The 18,740-nt window shown below is 31.8% G+C and overlaps 3 protein-coding genes across 9 annotated transcripts in view; 1 reads left to right on the top strand and 2 right to left on the bottom strand.

Annotated features, from left to right (window-relative positions):
• The window catches only part of LOC128895467 (ATP-dependent DNA helicase Q5-like), a 154,962-nt gene that overhangs the window by 91,526 nt on the left and 44,696 nt on the right, over positions 1-18,740 (bottom strand). The gene's annotated exons all lie outside the window — the stretch shown is intronic.
• LOC128895968 (cholinephosphotransferase 1) lies at positions 4,837-15,135 on the bottom strand. Of its 7 annotated transcripts, XM_054159393.1 has the most exons (11): positions 14,754-15,135; positions 14,307-14,454; positions 14,099-14,221; positions 13,910-14,013; positions 13,033-13,167; positions 12,050-12,184; positions 11,131-11,262; positions 9,644-9,802; positions 9,437-9,562; positions 9,175-9,313; positions 4,837-5,488 (listed from the first exon to the last, which is right to left on the bottom strand). In XM_054159393.1, exons 1-11 carry the CDS (start codon positions 14,988-14,990, stop codon positions 5,412-5,414), a joined length of 1,515 nt encoding a protein of 504 aa, XP_054015368.1. In that variant the 5' UTR covers positions 14,991-15,135; the 3' UTR covers positions 4,837-5,411. The 7 variants fall into 7 exon arrangements, 5 of the variants coding, with proteins under 5 accessions (XP_054015368.1, XP_054015394.1, XP_054015140.1 ...); XR_008461931.1 differs by lacking the exons at positions 11,131-11,262; positions 12,050-12,184 and adding an exon at positions 7,111-8,373 and having other exon boundaries at positions 14,754-15,129; XM_054159419.1 differs by lacking the exon at positions 13,033-13,167 and having other exon boundaries at positions 14,754-15,134.
• Positions 16,878-18,382, top strand: LOC128896275 (39S ribosomal protein L21, mitochondrial). The gene is made up of 4 exons (XM_054159526.1): positions 16,878-17,190; positions 17,520-17,645; positions 17,748-18,068; positions 18,144-18,382. Exons 1-4 carry the CDS (start codon positions 17,091-17,093, stop codon positions 18,242-18,244), a joined length of 648 nt encoding a protein of 215 aa, XP_054015501.1. The 5' UTR covers positions 16,878-17,090; the 3' UTR covers positions 18,245-18,382.

Genomic DNA, 18,740 nt, shown 5'->3' with positions numbered 1-18,740 from the left:
TGTGTGTGTGTGTGTGTGTGTGTGTGTGTGTGTGTGTGTGTGTGTGTTGGTAGGTGTGTATTGTGAGTTGTTGCTTAAGCTAAAAGGATAATGTATAAGCATAGTTGTAAGGTTTATACTATACAAATAAATATAGTACAAAATATGTATAACAAAAAGGAAATATTATTAATCACGCCAGTAAAAAATAAATCATAATAACGACAAATATGAACACAACTTCCGTTCGAGATTATCGCCAGTGTTATTTAAAGGTTGTTAATGTATTTTTAACCGACTTCGAAAAGGAGGAGGTTACTCAATTCGACATGTATATTTATTTATTTTTATTTTTTTTTTAAATCATCTATTTGTATCTTCATGACGTCCTAATTGATCTCAAGACAAGTTCGATGACATAGAATTCTATGACGTTGAAATTACCTGACTCGTTTAGATAAACCATGCTTTAATTATTATTTATATTGCTCGTACTAAAAAACAGAAAAGATTATTTTTGTGAGGATTGCAGAGTGGCTATAATATTGGTTATATGTTGAGATTCCCAATGTGAAAATAATTCTACAATATAGGTAAATAAATAATGTAATTGAATTTGTTTGAGAGGGAGAAACAATCATTCAGAAACGAAGACTATTCTTCGCCGCTCTCAGCCGCTGACTGATTCGCGATCGCGAGTTTTCTACTATCCCCTGTTCTACGCATGCGTACGCTAGCGTATTATATGTTACTCATCAATGGTCTATTCCACTATTCTAAGCAAAGCGGCGCTTAGTACTATAAATACTACTACGTCTATAATTAATTTATATTTTGAATAAAAAAATTCTACTAGACTCGTGGGAAAAATGTGTCGAGCAAATGCAAGAAAATTTAAATAAGTTCATAAGTAGACTGCGGATCATTATGCAAAATGAAATCTAAATGGGAATTTATTTTATTCTGGAAATATCGTAACATGAACTTTACTTTTAATCTTTTTTTATATTCTTGCATTTTGTTTGCATTTTGTAGTTTCTTGTACATTCAAATTTCCTATAAATGCATAACGATCCGCAGTCTATTCATAAGTAAGTAGTAAATAATTCTGTCGTTGATACGACTTATTGCTAGACACTTGTGAAAGAACTTGAAACTATATTGAATTAGAACGAACAATTCTACAGTTCGATTAAATGGAAATTTCAATTAATGGAAAAATTGAATGAAAATTTAAGGATGAGCAGGAGCCAGAGCCAAACTTCGAGTTGACTCCAGCGATAGTTGCGGAAAAAGTAGAAAACTCCGGGACAAGGACAGAGAGGACGATACAACAATTGCAGGAGAGACGAGGACAGAGCGATTAGGCTAGCATGATTTTTTTCCAGGATATTGAAGCAAAGAAGCAATATTTTCTAATAATTCTGGTTTTAATATATTCGTTACACTTTGGCGGATGCGACTCCAAGGCTGATTTTGCAATTTCGGCCTTAAAACTTTATGAACAATAAAAGTACGTTTGCTATCTTCATTTTATTGTTTATAAAGTTTTAAGGCCAAAATGGCAAAATCAGGACTGTATGTTGTATCGCCCTCTCTGTCCTTGTCCCGGAGTTTCCAACTTCTTTCCGCAACTGTCACTGAAGTCAACTCGGAGTTTGGCTCTGACTCCTGCGCACCCTTAAGGAAAGATCTAAGATTGAAAAATATAAAGGGTGTCCCAAAAATGTTGTAACACCTTGAAAGGGGTGATTCGGGAGGTGATTTGAAACAACTTTTTCCTTAGCGAAAATATTGTCCGAGGCTTCGTTGAGCTGATATTAACGGAAAACACTGACCAATCAGAGCGAGAATATGCCGGTGGAGCGGCTGCGGTAGCGTATGAGCGCGACCGCCTAGCGCGTAGCCACGCCTACCGCGACCGCTCCAATGGTATACGTGCGCTCTGATTGGTCAGTGTTTTCCGTTAATATCTCCTCAACAAAGCCTCGGACAACATTTTCGCTAAGGAAAAAGTTGTTTCAAATCACCTCTCGAACCACCCCTTTCAAGGAGTTCCAACATTTTTGGGACACCCTGTATATCGAATTAGAACGAACAATTCTACACTTCGATCAAATGACAATTTCAATTAATGGAAAAATTGAATAAAAATTTAAGGAAAAATCTAAGATTGAAAAATGTATATTATCTTAGTATTTGAAGTTTTTGGAAAGATACATTTTTTCTAACAAAGGCGTCGAAACCTCGTGAAATCAAAACGAGCCCTTCTGCAAATCAAAATAGTTCACAAACAAAATTAATTTTTGAAAAATCGAGAATCACTTCGAGTCAACTTTCTATGCTGGAATATTCTAAATTAAGCTAGAACACTTGATCAATTTCCAAAACACATAACAATTACATAAAACTCGACTATAATAAATTATATATAAGTTTATATAATTATATTATATATATTATAACATATTTTCATCCTCGTGTTTGCAAAAAAATGCATATCTGAAAATTAAACGGTGCCCACGTCGTTCAGTAAATCAATATAATATATTATATATTATTACATTATATTATATAGTATATTATATATTATTATATTATATTATACAGTATATTATATATAATTATATATACTTGTAGATAAAAATACTATAGTAATTATGGAAATATCTTCTACAATACGTAACACACAAAAATCACATAAAACTCTAAAAACTACAAGTTTTACAAATACCCATTTCGCTCATCGAACATTAAAAGTTAGAACACCCTCGAACATCGAGTAGCAGAAAATTTGAACAAATTCAATGTTAGGACACAAAAGGATAGGTACCAGTAGGTAACTACGTCCCTGGAGGTGGTATATCGGGGACGGCCAAGTATCTCAAAGGGTGTCCCAGGTCGAATGAACGGGCAAGGGTAGGAGGTGAACGTGGCTCGGTCACGAATTTTCGAGGTCTCCAGACTCGGCAAAAACTGAGGGGCAAAAAGCTGTTTACGCAATCTTTTCCCTTTGATCGCGAACTTTCTCGTCACGCGACCTTTTTTTATCCCCTGTTTTCATCCTCGTGTTTGCAAAAAATGCATATCTGAAAATTAAACGGTGCACACGTCGTTCAGTAAATCAATATTAACTACTATACATACATACATACATGTACACGAGGTATCGACTTGGACCCCCTTTCGAAACACAAATTTACAATTTCTCCCTCAACTATACTTTTCCATTATTATTCGAATAAATAGAAAAAGAGACGAGCGTGTAAAAATTTTAATCGCATCGCTAAATTGCCCCGAAGTATTATGGCCGACCGAATTCCCGGGAAATAGTGATTACTGCTGACCCAGTTCCCCCTCCCTCCCTGTCCCTCACCCCCCCCCCTCCCGCCGCGCGAAGGGCGCTAAAGTTTTTAATCGTTATTCGAATTTGTTCCACTTTCGAACGCGAGAAACCACTCCGAACGAGCATAGGGCTGCTCGATATTAATAAAACGAGATTAGACGAGTATCTCGGTAGCAATTAGAATTTTTTATTTTATCACATAAATTACATTCTGTCGCCGTTAGAACGATGATACGTCTAGTGAGTGTGTTTCTCGATTGAATTCGCGATTATTCGAGATCGTCGATCTTTACATTTTTCTTTTATTTTCTTTTACAATGTTCGGTGAAACATGAGCTATGTTCTTACAGAATAAACTGTCTTTAGTCGGTTTTTTTCAGGATACAACACAATAATACTGTGTTCTCGACTTAAAATTACCATCGAAATTGAAATTTAGAATCTTACAGGTTTATCAAAATATAAATCGTTTTGTAGATAAAAATGTAGGCACTCGTACGCGAGCGTTAAGTAAAATATTATTATCACCGTATTGTTACAAGTTTGATACAATAAATATTAATACAAAACTATTACTATCTCTTTAACATCTTTGATATAACTATAAACCAGAGCTGTAAAGTAATGATTATTTTGTAATTTATTACAATTTGGAACAATTACTTTGGAAGTAGAAAGTAATTATTTAAGTAATTGTTGATTACTTTTTTTTTAGTAATTATGCAATACCTTATTCTTAATTACTGAGTAATTCAATTACTTTTTAATAATTACTTATAACTGTCCAGATAGTAATTAAAAGCCTAATCAAACCTAAAGTAGTTAAGTATACCTAAAAGTAATTATAATTACTTTTTTAATTACTTTCAAGTAATTGCAGTTACATGGACAGTAATTGTTAAAAGTAATGATTACTGACTTCTAATTACTTTTAATTACTTTTAGGTATACTTAACTACTTTAGATTTGAGCAAAGGTAATTCAAAGTAATTACAAATAATTGAAATACAGTAATTTCTTCAGAAAGTCAATTCAGAAATACAGTCATTACTTTTAACAATTACTGTCCATATCACTGCAATTACTTGAAAGTAATTAAAAAAGTTGTTATAATTACTTTTTAATTACTTTTAGGTATTTTTGACTACTTTAGATTTGAGACGCCTTTTAATTACTTTCTGGGCCGTTATAAGTAATTATTAAGTAATGCATAAGATCACTGATAGTAATTAAGTAATTGGAAATACCATTACATGCAACAGAGTAATTGTAATGGCAATTATTCAATTACTTGGTTAAGTAATCGTTTTGTAATTGTAATTAAGAATTCACAGTTCTGCTATAAAGTAATTAGATTTTCATTCAGTCTATGACCAAAACTCGATATTGCATACTCATGATAAAAATTTTATGACCATTGTGCAATTCTAACTGAGAGAAATTCATACGTATTCTGTTATACTAAAATTTGTACCGAGTTAAAGCGAAAAGTTTTTATTTGAAATTGCACGTGGAAAAATAATTGATCGTTTTATTTGTATCTTACATAATCGTCGAAGTGCATCTGTATATACGCTCTGAACAATTGCATTCTATCTGTTGTTTTATAAAGGTTTGCTAATCCAGATACTATCGATTACGAAATTGTATAATTCACGATTTTCAAGGCTACATAAGAATAATTATTATTTTTCGTCTTACAAACGGCGATACCGTAGTTGTACTTCGCAGTTCTCACTCTAATATTCTATGATGTACACTGTTTTACCTCTCTCATTCGAAAACCATTGGACAGTCTCGTATCTATCACTGTTATCAATAGAACTAAAGTCTATGATACACAGGGTAACGCAAAATTCTCTTTGAAGTAAATCTTCAAAATATATGTTACTATCATTCAATATATGATTCAATAAAAGTTTAAAGAAGTTGAAATACAATATTCTGTTTCTGATAATTCACTCTTTCTACTTCTTGTAAATTGAGGAAAACAGATGTAAAAGTAAACATTTGTAAATGCAGAGATCTTTGCGCAACCCTGTAACTTCAGATAATTATTTTTCGCTGATGTATACTTTTGTATCCATCATAGGTCGAGGGTGGTATCAGATCCGTGATGATAATCCTCGTCTAACAGAGGTTCTTGTTCCACCATCATGCGAACTGTAAACAAAACTATTCATGCATACCAACGAATAAGAACATACACATTGGGCATGTGCGAATACCTTGTTATTGTTATAACATTTAATTTTATACCTCGACATACTTTGTATTACAAAAGAATTTCTCTAGTACACCGTACCGAGTGTATAACATTAATTAAAAATGTTCAAAGTCTTACTTAAAGTCACAATAAAAATCACATAAAACTCTAAAAACTACAAGTTTCACAAATACCCATTTTGCTCGTCGAACATTAAAGCATTATTCGCACATACGCAAGTAACATTGTTATACTATATTGTACCACATTATAATACTATGAAACATTAGATAACTACGCCCATTTTTGTAACAGACTACTCATTACAACAGTAACATTAATCAAGGATCAGCCACCATTTAATTCTAACATAGCATGATTCGATTCTACCGATTCCACTTCAAATCTTCCGAGTAGAATTTTAAGTTCTCCTTCTTCAATTTTATTCCTACAGTACAGTCGAAACTCAGATTAAGAGGTCATATTACATAATCAAATGTATCGAGGAAAAGATACAGACGCCAATTAAATTATTCCTTTATTATTAATCCACGGCCATGTTCAAAAGTTCTCTTCCTTATTTAACAAAAGTACAAAATAATCTTGATGTACAACATCCTGAACGCGTTCGATAAAACGTTTGAGCCAAGCAACAGGCAGAGGACATGCAAACATAATTTTCACATGCTGTTAGTGTTCCTCTACTGACAGTATTACATACCTCATAATTTCTGTGTACACGAATAAAAGAAGGCACTTCCTATTATCATTGACTTTCTATTATCATTCGATAAATACGCAACAATTAATGGCGCAAGATCAAGCAGAAAAATCGCAAATGTTTTACTTCATACCAATCATGTTAGAAATAATAAGAAATTTATTAGTAAGACATTGAACACGCTATATAATTCACTGAAAACTCTATGGTTATGATGAAATTACATTTAACAAAGTTTTTGAAATCATTCAGCTGCTTACCACACACCTTGCATATTATACAACTGTAAATTTTGTGTCATATGTTATAGAGATCAAACCCTACCACAGGGTAAACTAACTATTCCAATTTGTGACACCAAAACTATTACTTATAGCACAGAAAAGAGTTTCTATATAATACACGCAAGCCTTCTACATGATAAGTGACCTCTCTCAGTCTCTTAGAGACCCTAGTTTGGGATACATTGATTTCTATTTACCTAAATTTTAATTTAATGTTACACACACACAATTAGGTTTATAAAGTTGAACCAATATGCAGGACAATATATAAAAGTATCAATTTTATGTTATGAAAATATGTCGTTCCTATAATATTAATTAAATTATATCCAGTGACACATAACAATATAGTATGAGAATTGAAGAAGCTATCCATAAAACTCTTCCGAACATGCTGAATCTAAAATAATTTAATGTGAAACATACCTAAACGATATCAGTTCTTTAATAAACAATTCGTTATGGCAGGAAAGTTATAAACACTTAAACGATAATGCAACATGCAAATTAAATGTTCGAAAACTTATAGAAGTACATTAGAAAGCAAAATACAGAGCTTGTCTTGGAGAATCACCTTTGCAATCATCTTGAAAGGATTAACATGGATTAAATCTGAAGAAAGGAAAAGGAGAAAGTAATTCCAAAGATTCTCATCGTTACAAACTTTTCTAACGAAAACGTGTAAATGAAAGATAGCACGTGATAGGAAAATTGTTTATCGAAAAAGTATATTACAGTTTACGAACAGAAACCAAGGTACGATACATTAGTATATTAGATACATATTTATTTTCTGGCAATATTGCAGAAAAGTTTCTTAGAAATATTGTCATTCTGATATCTTAACTGTTTCGTAAAAATTCAAGGCTTCCTTAAATAAGAGCCATACAACTGGAATAGTGTATGTCTAATAGAATCTTCTACAATGAAGTAATATAATTCTACGAGATAATTCAAATTTATAAAGTACTTAGCGAATATTATTCTGTTTCTCTCTTATTCAAATTTAAATTTTCTACGCGCGATCTTTTTCACATCCAATACGTTTCAAACAAAATTTTGTCCATGAAAAAGCTTTGCTTGAAATAAATGTACATTATTACGATACAATTTATCGACAACCTGTATCGTTAATTCTAGCGAGTAATGTTATTACTCGCTTGAAATAATTTTTGACTCTAACACCGCGATTTAAATTTGTATGCAGCTTTTGATTGAATTGTTTCTGTATAAGCGTATTATACTTTCGAAGCTATATAGTTTTTCCCTATGAAACTATAGAATCTATAGTACTTGTAAACAATTGCAAACAAATTTTACAATGACATGCGTTTTCTGACCAATCTGGCGTGAAAAACCATCGATTACAATAAATAAAAATTTAATTCTTTTCACATAAAAATGAGATTCCTGATTTGAAAACGCATTTCATGTGATTGCAATCATAAGCGCATGTTAAGGCCACAACTGAGTTGAACTAAAATTATTAAAAAATGAAAATAGTACGATTTTCCTCCTATACTAAACATTTTTTTGTTTATAATTTCTCAGTTGTTATCAATTAAAACTTCATACAAAAAGAATATTCTTTTAGAAACCTCAATTCCTTACAAATCTTCATTAAACCTAAATCGAAATTTTGTTGAAAAAAAAAGGTAACAGACATTTTAAGACCTTTTTATAAAAAGGTTTAGACATTCTAGATTAGGATCACTTTAGCTCGAAGCAATTATCTTTGGTAATATTTTTATAAGTAGTTTTTTGTTATAATTGACTATGTAAATATTGGAATATCTGTATTATGAATCTATATACATGTCAGTTAAGAGCTACAGATCTGAAAAAAAAAATAATTTTTTGTCTAAATTTCATATTGTTAATAGATTGTTATATTATGAGATCACGAATATAGTATACTAACTGATAAATAACTACAGAAGTACTGGCAATTTAATTTCTTTTCAAGATAATATGCAAAACTTAATCTTCTATAGAGCTTTTCATCGTGTGAAATTTTCTTTGTAGTTCAAAAGTCACAAAGAAATGTATGTCGAATTTCTAATATAATATCATTGAACTATAATTATTAACAAAATAAAAATTAAGTAATTCATTCACATTCAATGATTTAATTAAATTATTATAAAAGTTATAACAATGGGATATAAAGTTACTTAACATTTATGTCATATCTTTTTTCTTCAAATTCTCGAATAATACTTATGTATCATTTCTTTCATTGTGAGGTCTATTGTTCTGCGTACTTTATCGTTCTATTCGTTTAACTATAATTTTGATCACTAGATTCCTGATAAATTTTCCATTTCTATCACCGGAATAATCGTAATCGACGACAAGCAGTGAATAATATTTTTAACCAACATATTGGTGAGACTTTTTATTTATATTCAATGCTAATCAGATACGGAGTAATCATAAATTAATGTGATAACAAATGAACTGTACCATTCAAATTTTTATATACAGTTGTAGTAACGGAACTTATCAAATATCTATGTCTTCTTACATTGTAACTCTTTCATTTATAGATAAAATGAATCGTATAGTACATTCATTATCACAAATAAATCTTAGTGATGTTTCTTTTGCAATCTGTTACGTTGGGACCTGTTAGTACCATTTTTTTCAGCTGTGTTAGAAACCTGGGTTGTTCGATGATCTCCTATCGGTATCCTAAATAGTCTGATCTTCATGTGATCGCAGATCTCAAGGCAAATTTGAGAACTATACCGGAGTAAATCCAGAGTAACCCAAATCTAGAAATGTGGACAAAATAGGAGCGTGTAAAACTACGTGACATTCAAAATTACGCTATTTTTAAATAATTAGATACTAAAAAAGAATGTCGATAATATTCATACAGAGAGCATAAAACTTACAAAGCACAACCAAAGAACATAATATTCTTTGATAAAGAAATTGAAATACTGATTCAGGAACAGCATTGCTGGTCCAATCAGCGAACTGTCTAAATACTGCATTTCATTTTTTGTCATATGTGCAACCTGCAATAACAAATAATTACATCATAAAATACCGAATCGTGAAATTTAAATAGAATAATAAATGGCCATCGATATACCTACCACTAATCGATTGGTAACTTTAGCTGCAACCATTCCAAATGCAAGTATGTACAATGCAGGATGATTTTCATATACGTGCTCAGCACTTTTTCTATAAATTATAAAAGCTGGCACTACCACAAAACTAAATGGAATAATTGGAGATAAAACTGATGTTCCCTGAAATGGAATAAACATTATGATGAAATCTGTGATCGTTGGACTCAGAAGAAAAGTGGTTTATTAAAGAGTACTTGAGAGATAATTATTATAAGCTATGCAATTTTTTCTATAGACGTCAACATTTAAGATTTAATAGTAGGTAATGAAAAGATTACTTAAGTCAAGAAGGAATAAATTTCTAATTACATAAGCAGCAAATGTATTAGCTTAAACTTTGTATCTAACACAGTTTTCAAAGTGTTTCATTTATACAGTATACAGAGTATCACACTACAAACAATCCATCTTAATAACACATATTATGGTAAGTATTAGTAAGAAGTGTTGCTTATAAAAATTTTAAGGCTTCCAGGATGGCATAATATGATGGTAATAGTTTCTATATATATTATATAAACTCGTGCAATTCATACAAAAAAAGTTAAAAAAAAAAAAAAGAAAAAATAACTTTCTATTAAAGATTATAATTTATGGTGTGATTCAAATAACTTTTGTTTACTTTTTATTGAAATATTACAACTGTCATTATTATCAAACGACTATGCATTATGCATTCATAAGCAAAGACCAATTATTTACTATGCAGAAATGTTAATTAATATTAGAATAAAAAATAAATATATTCAAGAAACAAAATTATTTACTTTCTGTGACCAACTACTATAAATAAATTCTAAGCATCAACGCATACAATATATGTGAGAATATAAAATTAGTAGAAAATTGGTTAAGAAAGGATGTAGTAACTAGTATCCTATCATTCTTACTCCTATGTATCTACATGCATGCATATAATTGAAGCTGTTATTTAATAGGAGGAAAATAGGTGGAAATATCAAATGAAGGAAAACATGTATGATGTATCGGTATAGATAGATTCATAGATAAACAGGAAAAGGTGTTAATCAAAGTGGAAATTAAGATACAGTAAACAGTTCTGTGTGATGCTTTCGCAGAATTTAGACCCACATGAGTATTTTTCCATACATTAAATTAAAAACTTCATATATTTTGATAGTAATGTAACGAAAATGAATAAAAACAAATTAATCTTGAATTAATTAAAACACCTAGAAACATCTTTTGTTTGAACGTCTTGAGTATAACAAATTTTTCTTTTGCACCAGTGACGTACCTTTTAAAAAGTTTGATTTAAAAAAAAATTAATTTCTATATTTCTTTACATTTATTTATCTTATATTTGGGTTTTCCATATTTTAAAAAAACGGTAAACAAAAATATTTGTTCATTGAAAGTGGGCCTAAATAATAATAAAATGTAAAGTTTCACTACACAATGATGTTATGACTTCTGAACTGACTTACTGCGACGGTGGAGCCATTTTTTCCGACACCACCGGCAAGAATGACGGATATGCTGCTCTGTGCAAGTAAAATAGCGATGCCCACAGCAGCCCATAACGGAAACACCTTGATCTCTGTGCCAGTATATGGCAACTGTGCAAGCGACACGAAAGACCTTTCCATTAGTTAATTTACAATATATTTCTACCATTGATTCCTGGTACAATATATCATTGCGCGCTGATGAAAACCTCTTGCTCTTGAAACAATTTCAGATTCTCGAAATGCTTGTTAGATTGCTCACATTAATTTACAACGAATTAAGAAAGCTCCGTTAGAACCTTCATAATTTCAAATCCAACAGACCTTCAAGCAATAAGAAGAACAGTATTTACAAAATTTAGAAACTTTAACTTAGAGTATGATCCGATGAATTATACATTAATATTTTATATATACCCTAATTTAAAAGTTCCACCTTTAATCGCACAAGTTATTGAACCTATAAAATTTACATCATTGCAGCAGCCATGAGATCTCTTAAAAATTATTGTTCGACAACTTAAAATAAATAGATTATTATAATAAATGCCGAAAACTTGAAAGAAGTATTAAGCATAGATAGAAACAGGAGAGGATAAGTGTACATAGAGAAAATAGCACTTCCATTTTTAATATTGCAATGTAAGCCAAATTTCTGTATTGCCTGCACACCATACGACAATATTTATTATAATAAATTAATATACATAGAAGTAAGACAGAAATTTAGTAATGCAAAAACTATTCTGAACATTGATAATAATAATAGTAACCCAACAATCTAGATAGGCAAGCAGAATGAAAGAGAAAGACTTTGTGACTACGCTATAGTGGTAAAAATATGAGAATCTGTATGTATGCAATTATCAATTGGTCAGTTTTTATTTGTACAACTTACTGCAATTGTGGAACCGTTCTTTCCAATCCCACCGGATTCAAACACTTTACAGAATTCAAGGAATACATGAACGTAGCCTGCATAAAATATCACTGCTACGTAGTTATTGACTGTGCCTACACCGAGCACTGGTATCTAAACAAATGTATAAAATCTCGCTCGTTATGAAAATTATATAAAAATTATTTCGTTGCTTAAGTCGATAAATGTATTGTTCTACATTTTCATCTTACATATCTTTTTTAATTTTATATCATACATTACAGTTTTTTGAATGGCTAGATTCATTTGTGGCCTATACTTTCATATAGAAATAATATAAAAATAAAACATTCGGCACGAGGGACGCTGCAGATTACAATAATCAGATAGAACACAGATTTTTGGTCATTTTTCTACTTTTATTTTTAATATTAATGGAATTTTTATTATAGTAACTGAATTTATAATAAAAATGAAAAGTTAGATTCTAAATAAATGAGTCATGATTGTGATGCAAAGTGTAAATTTTATATTGAATTGTTTTCTCACTGCTTTATATTAAATTCTTAAAAAATAGTTGTGTGAAATATACCACTTTTCTGTAGAAATTGTTTCAAAAGCATATCATACGGAAGGTATTCAAAAGTGAAAGTGTTATTATGAACTGAATTTATGTATACAACTTTTCATCATAAAGCATATGTTCTAAATATCACCTTCAACTATTATACTATCCAATAAATATCCTTGAAATGAAATCAACTCGATGACTGAAAACTGTATACACAAATGCAAATAATGCATTTGCCATGGAGATGATGAGATGCAGGAAAAATAAGAAAGAAATGGATGAAAGGGAATAAATGAGTAAGAAGTCTGGAAATAAAATGCATGTTAAGATAATAAGTTTCATAGCAAAAAAGTAATTTCAGCGACGCTCCTCATGCCATGCTGCTCCCATTTCCATATCTCCAAAACATAAGTCTAATTGACTAACTTACAGCCACAGTTGAACCATTCTTGCCCACTCCTCCGGTGAAAATCACCGAAAAGATGGAATATAAGTTTGCCAGTGAACAAATCACTGTCATAACTCCTATTAAATACTTAAACATAAAACCATCTATGTATGGTATCTGTAAGAAATAATCTCATTAGACTCATGCAAAAATATTCTCAAATTTTGTTAAACTTTATGAGCCTTGAGATAGAAAATGTAAAATGTATCATACAAAACTAGATTCTACACAATTTTTTTTTAAATTTCGTATTATAAAAAACCGAAAGTTTCAATCGCATTTCTGACATTTCAGTTCGTGAACTTCTTTTATTACAAATTACTCTCGTATTTATCTCTTTTATTTGTTTTGTATTAAAGTGAAATAAAGGAATAAAACATGAATAAATATGACATATGAAGTATATGTATATGAAATTAATCTACTTAAATATGAAAATACTAGAAGGTGGTAATCATAACAAAAAAAAAGTAGATAGAAGAAGAATGAGGTGAAGGAACAAATGAAAAATTATGATGAACTGAACATTATGTGTAATTATGGTACAAATTAAGCACTTTTGCAAAATTTAATTAAATTTTACTACTGTGCATTTAAAACAACTATCTATTAACTAATGAATTTCTTATATTAAAAAGTTTTGATGTGCTTTGGGAACTGAAAAAAATGTATTAACTATTTTATAATAATAAATAGGTTTTATGCAAGTACTGAGCTTAATCACTTACTGTTCATGTATATATAAAGTATTTAGTCATATAAATATTAGTTTGATATCAAGAACTTAGTACTTGCCAACAGATATCAATTTAGAATTATATAAATGAAAATAACAAGCTATTATTGAAAAGAATACAACCTCCATCATCCATGCTTTAGGTCCAAAGATTGCAGAAATCAGGTGAATGGTTATAATGGTAAACTGTGCTTCTGTAACGTCCACCTTGCCAAACCTTAATGTTCCTGTATAGAAATATATGCATTTTAAGATGAAAACGTTTATTGGAAATATCATGACAAATTTCTATAGACAAATACAATTTCTCACCTGAAACGTAAGTCTGCCAATGAGCACAATAAAAAAGTGTCATAGCGCAGAAACATTGGAAAAACATCCATGTTGGATAATATCCTAACTGTACTGCTATACATGCTGATAGGGCAACAAATACTAAAAGTATACAATTATATTGTTTCAATGTTTCACAGGGCTAAAGATTGAAAATATTGGAAGATATATCGGCAGTATAACACACCTGTCGATATGGAATCGCATCCATGATCGAACAATTCCCCTAATGGTGTAGAAGTTCCTGTTCGTCTAGCTTGTTTACCATCTATCGCATCCAAACTCTGATAAATGAACAAACCTAGCGCGCATAGAAAACACGCCCATCTTGGTGCCTGAAACGTTGGACAATGTTACTTGTATTTAAATATAGTTCGATTAAAACAAATTTGGCAAATATATAAGCCTAACATTGCTTATTTATTTTCAGAAATAAATTCGAAATATTTGTCTCGTACACAGACTTAGTTGTTTCGATAACTGCCTTCCTTTTGTCTATAAGAAAATACCTCGAGCTAATCATTTACACGGTGATTTCGCAATAAACAAAAATATTAGATTACTTAAAGACACGTTTTTTTAGTCTGTCAGAGGCAAAGAAATGCGACATAAAAAGAGGTTATGTAAATGATACCTCGATCCTAGCATCGGGGCTATAATAAACAAGAATTAAAGTCGTGAGGATGTTGACGACAAGCCCCAAGACCGTGATTAAATTGGGCGCAAGCCAAAGTGGAACTTTGCTAACTAGCCAGTTCCACCAGGGTTGAAGAAGTCCATCCAAAAGACTGTTGGTTGTGCAGCTGTATTTGTGCTCACTAAGGCGTTTAAGTTGTCCGGGCGACAGGAGCTTCTCTTTATAAAAGTGCATAATTCAATGCTGCCGGGATACTAAGAACACCAGGAACGATTCACGATAATTCAACGATCATCGATTCCTCACAACACAACGACTAAACATAACAAGTAACTGTTCGTGAACACGTACGACATCTCTTCGCATCAGTATTGCCAATCTTACTCAATGAAATTGTAGTAAATTGTGCTATACAGGGTGTCCCAGAAATGTTAGAGGTTGTTGCGGAACGCGTCGTGCGGTGATAGGGAATTTGCTGACGTGGGTAAGGTGCCCGTGGAGAGCTGAACCGCTCTGCCCAGAGAGGCGCGTAAAATAAAATTCGAAATACTTTTAGGAAAAAAGTAAAGACGTCGATGTTCAGTCGATTCGTTTCGTTTAAATCGTTTCGTAGTTCATTACCAGAGGTTCGATTACGATTGAACTCTCTGGAAAAATCTTTCCTCGATCTGCTGCTTCTCTCCCTTCTCCGGAAGATTCCCGATCCTCCCTTCAGGTTGTCCTGGTCCAATCGAGGGTTGCGCCCTACTCCTTCTATCGGTGATCTTCATCGATCTCGGATCCACTCCCGAGTCGGGTGGAGGTGGGAGTCGCGCGGCCATGTTTGTGCAGACACAGGAACCCTTAAGGAAATTGATTACCTTCTTGAAGAAGTCGCCGGAAACGCGAACCGAGGTACAGTGCGAGTTTGTTATTTTCAAGGATCTTACGAGCTGGAACAAAAGCTAACTCGACTCGAATTCTAAAGAAATGCATTCCAACGGAAACGGCGATTCGACACGGCCTATAATGAATCTATTAAGTATTTTCAGCGAACGTTCCCTTTTCTCTCCTGGCTTTCGACTTTCCTACGCTTGATCACCCACGTTGAATGTTTTAACAATGTACGTGGCGGTTCGTTGATTCAATACGTTAATCCATTTGAATTCCGCTCCTAATTTGAATATAAATATATACTACATGCGGTAGTGTTTAAGCTATTCCGCGTTGTGGCGCTACATGCCATGAAGCTAAGTTCACGTGATAGCGTAACAAGGTCATTGAAAGTAGTGATGTGCAAAACCCTAGGCTTCGAATAAATCTGAAGTTTGCTGATATATTTGTCTCGTTTCCTCTTTTGAAAATTTTCCAAAGAAGAAAACGAGGCAAACATATCGGCAAACTTCAGATTTATTCGAAGTCTAGGGTTTTGCCCATCTCTGATTGAAAGAGGTGGTTCGGGAGGTGATTTGAAACAACTTTTTTCTTAGCGAAAATGTTGTGCGGGGTTTTGTTGAGAAGATATTAACGGAAAACCCCGACCAATCAGAGCGTGTAGTCTACACTACACTACCGCTAGCGCTCTAACAGTATCCGCGCGCTTTGATTGGTCGAGGTTTTCTGTTAACGAAGACTCGGCAACATTTTCGTTAAGAAAAAAGTTGTTTCAAATCACCTCCCGAACCACCCTTTTCATGAACCTCCAACATTTTTTGGACACCTTGTACATATTTTTTTAAATCAGACCCCCTTTCTAGGAGCTATCATAGCACGTTTAACGAGTTTTTAATATACTCGTGAGATTTAAAGCAAAATGCAGCAATTTTTTAAGAAATATAGATCTAGAGCAGCTCAAAATATCGAGAAAATCAAAAAATTGAAGTCAAACTTTGATCGAAAGCATACTACTGTTCAGAGTGGAATAGTAAAATAAAATTAGTGATGGGTAGAGATGGTTGGCTCTGCCTGAACATTCACAAAAGAACTACCATTTTCAAATTGTATCGAGACCAATACTTTTGTAACGATAATTCGTCAAGTTAAATCGCACATAATAAAGATTATTTCGATAACCTTAGTTTGTTTAAATGACCATGTACTTTTCCCCACATATTTACACATGTTTACCTATCATATGAAGAACTGCTGTTTCAAATTTCAACCCTTAAATTTCCCTAATTACTCTTCCTTTTACACCTCTGAGGAAGAAGGAAGCTTTAACATAACAAAATAAATCATTTTTATCCTTTTTCAAAATTTATCTACCGTTTCATCCGACATCTTACAAATTTTTCGTTTCGGCGACTTATAATCGCGTTGTTTTTAAAGTACACAACCAATTTTGATCTATAAATCATGGCGACTTTGACCCGTTTCACGAGGTTATTTAATTTCGCCACGAGTACATGTGTCAGAAGAATTTCTCCAGCCTCTGTATATAAACAATACTATCCAGGTATGTAATTTATTTATTTTAAAATAATAAAGAATATGATCACGCACTCGTCTAAATTTGAGGTTATATAACCTCACTTTTAGATTCGTACAATTACAAACGTAACCAAATGTAATAATATTTAGATAAGTAAAGTCTTAGCATGTATCAAAACAATTTTTTTCATAATTATACAATTTATAAAGTAACTTGTTATCATTATCAGTATCAATGTAATATTATAGCCATGTAATAACATGATGGAATAAAAAATATATTTAGAGATAGCATATTACAATATCTTATTTAGGATGCATAGAAGCAAATAGAAATATATGTTTTTGTTATAGCTCTAAGATTATGGGATATGTCAGTAGCTCATTACCGAAAATACAATTTACGTTGGTTTCCTAAGCCCACAAGGCTCGAAGATATAATACCTGAAGATGATGAAGCAAAAGAGAAAGAAGCTGCTGGTGATTACTTCCATACATATACTTTGAATTATTTACCTTATACATTACATCGCTACATATCTCCCATGTCTATGTAACTCTAACAGTTTTTCTTACTTTCAGTTGTAATAGATGAAATTAACAAACAAATAACTACTCAGTCAACTGGTCGTTTATTTGCAGTTATACATTTATGTGGAGTACAATTTAAAATTACAGAGAACGATATTATAATTGTTAACGGGCACTGGGTACCTAAACCAGGGGATAAATTAAAGTTAGAGAAAGTATTGCTTGTTGGTAGTACAGACTTTACATTGATAGGAACGCCAATTCTAAACAGAGAGTTAGTATCGGTGGATGCAACTGTAATTCAGAAAACATTGTCTCACACAATAACTCGTTTTAGATTTAGACCAAGAAAGCAGTTTCGTAGAATAAACTGTAAGATATGATGTGTATCGTGTTTGTCACGAAACATTTGATAAACTTTCTGTTTAACATTTGTCTGTTTCCCAGTTTTCAGAATACATCGGACGATGTTAAGAATAAACACGATAACTATAAATGGAGATGTCGACAAAAAGAATGAAGTGGAAGGCTTGGATAGAATATATTAAGCATTAATATATATAATATCGTAATGTAATACTACTAGAATACATTTTTAAGAATGTCCGCGATAATAAACTTACCGTTAATATTAAATTATATTGTGCTGTCTGGAAAGTCCATGCCGATTTTTAGTAGGCGGTACAGGTCTGAATATATCGGAATGTCTGAAAACAAATAAAATGTGTACATTCGTTAACAGGTGGAAAGGTCGTGAAACAAAATGGTACACATATAATTCAATAAATATACATCAAAATTCAAATATGCCTTTGAATTTTTCTTAAAAATAGGCATGAACTTTCCGGACAAACCAATATGTACTTAATTGTTAATAATTGCACTATATTTGTATAAGGTTTCTGGCTTTGAATTTAAAAACGGAGGGATTTATTAAAAATGAAATGTAATTAATTCTAGTCATAGGAGGGCATGTAACATGTTCATTGCAAGGACGCTAAATACAGCGTTTCCACTAATTATTTATAATTATGGCAAAGGATA

This window comes from Hylaeus anthracinus, unplaced genomic scaffold (genome assembly GCF_026225885.1).
Source record: "Hylaeus anthracinus isolate JK02 unplaced genomic scaffold, UHH_iyHylAnth1.0_haploid 0, whole genome shotgun sequence".
In the NCBI taxonomy this organism is placed as follows: domain Eukaryota; kingdom Metazoa; phylum Arthropoda; class Insecta; order Hymenoptera; family Colletidae; genus Hylaeus; species Hylaeus anthracinus.
This window is presented reverse-complemented; position numbering and strand designations above follow the sequence as displayed.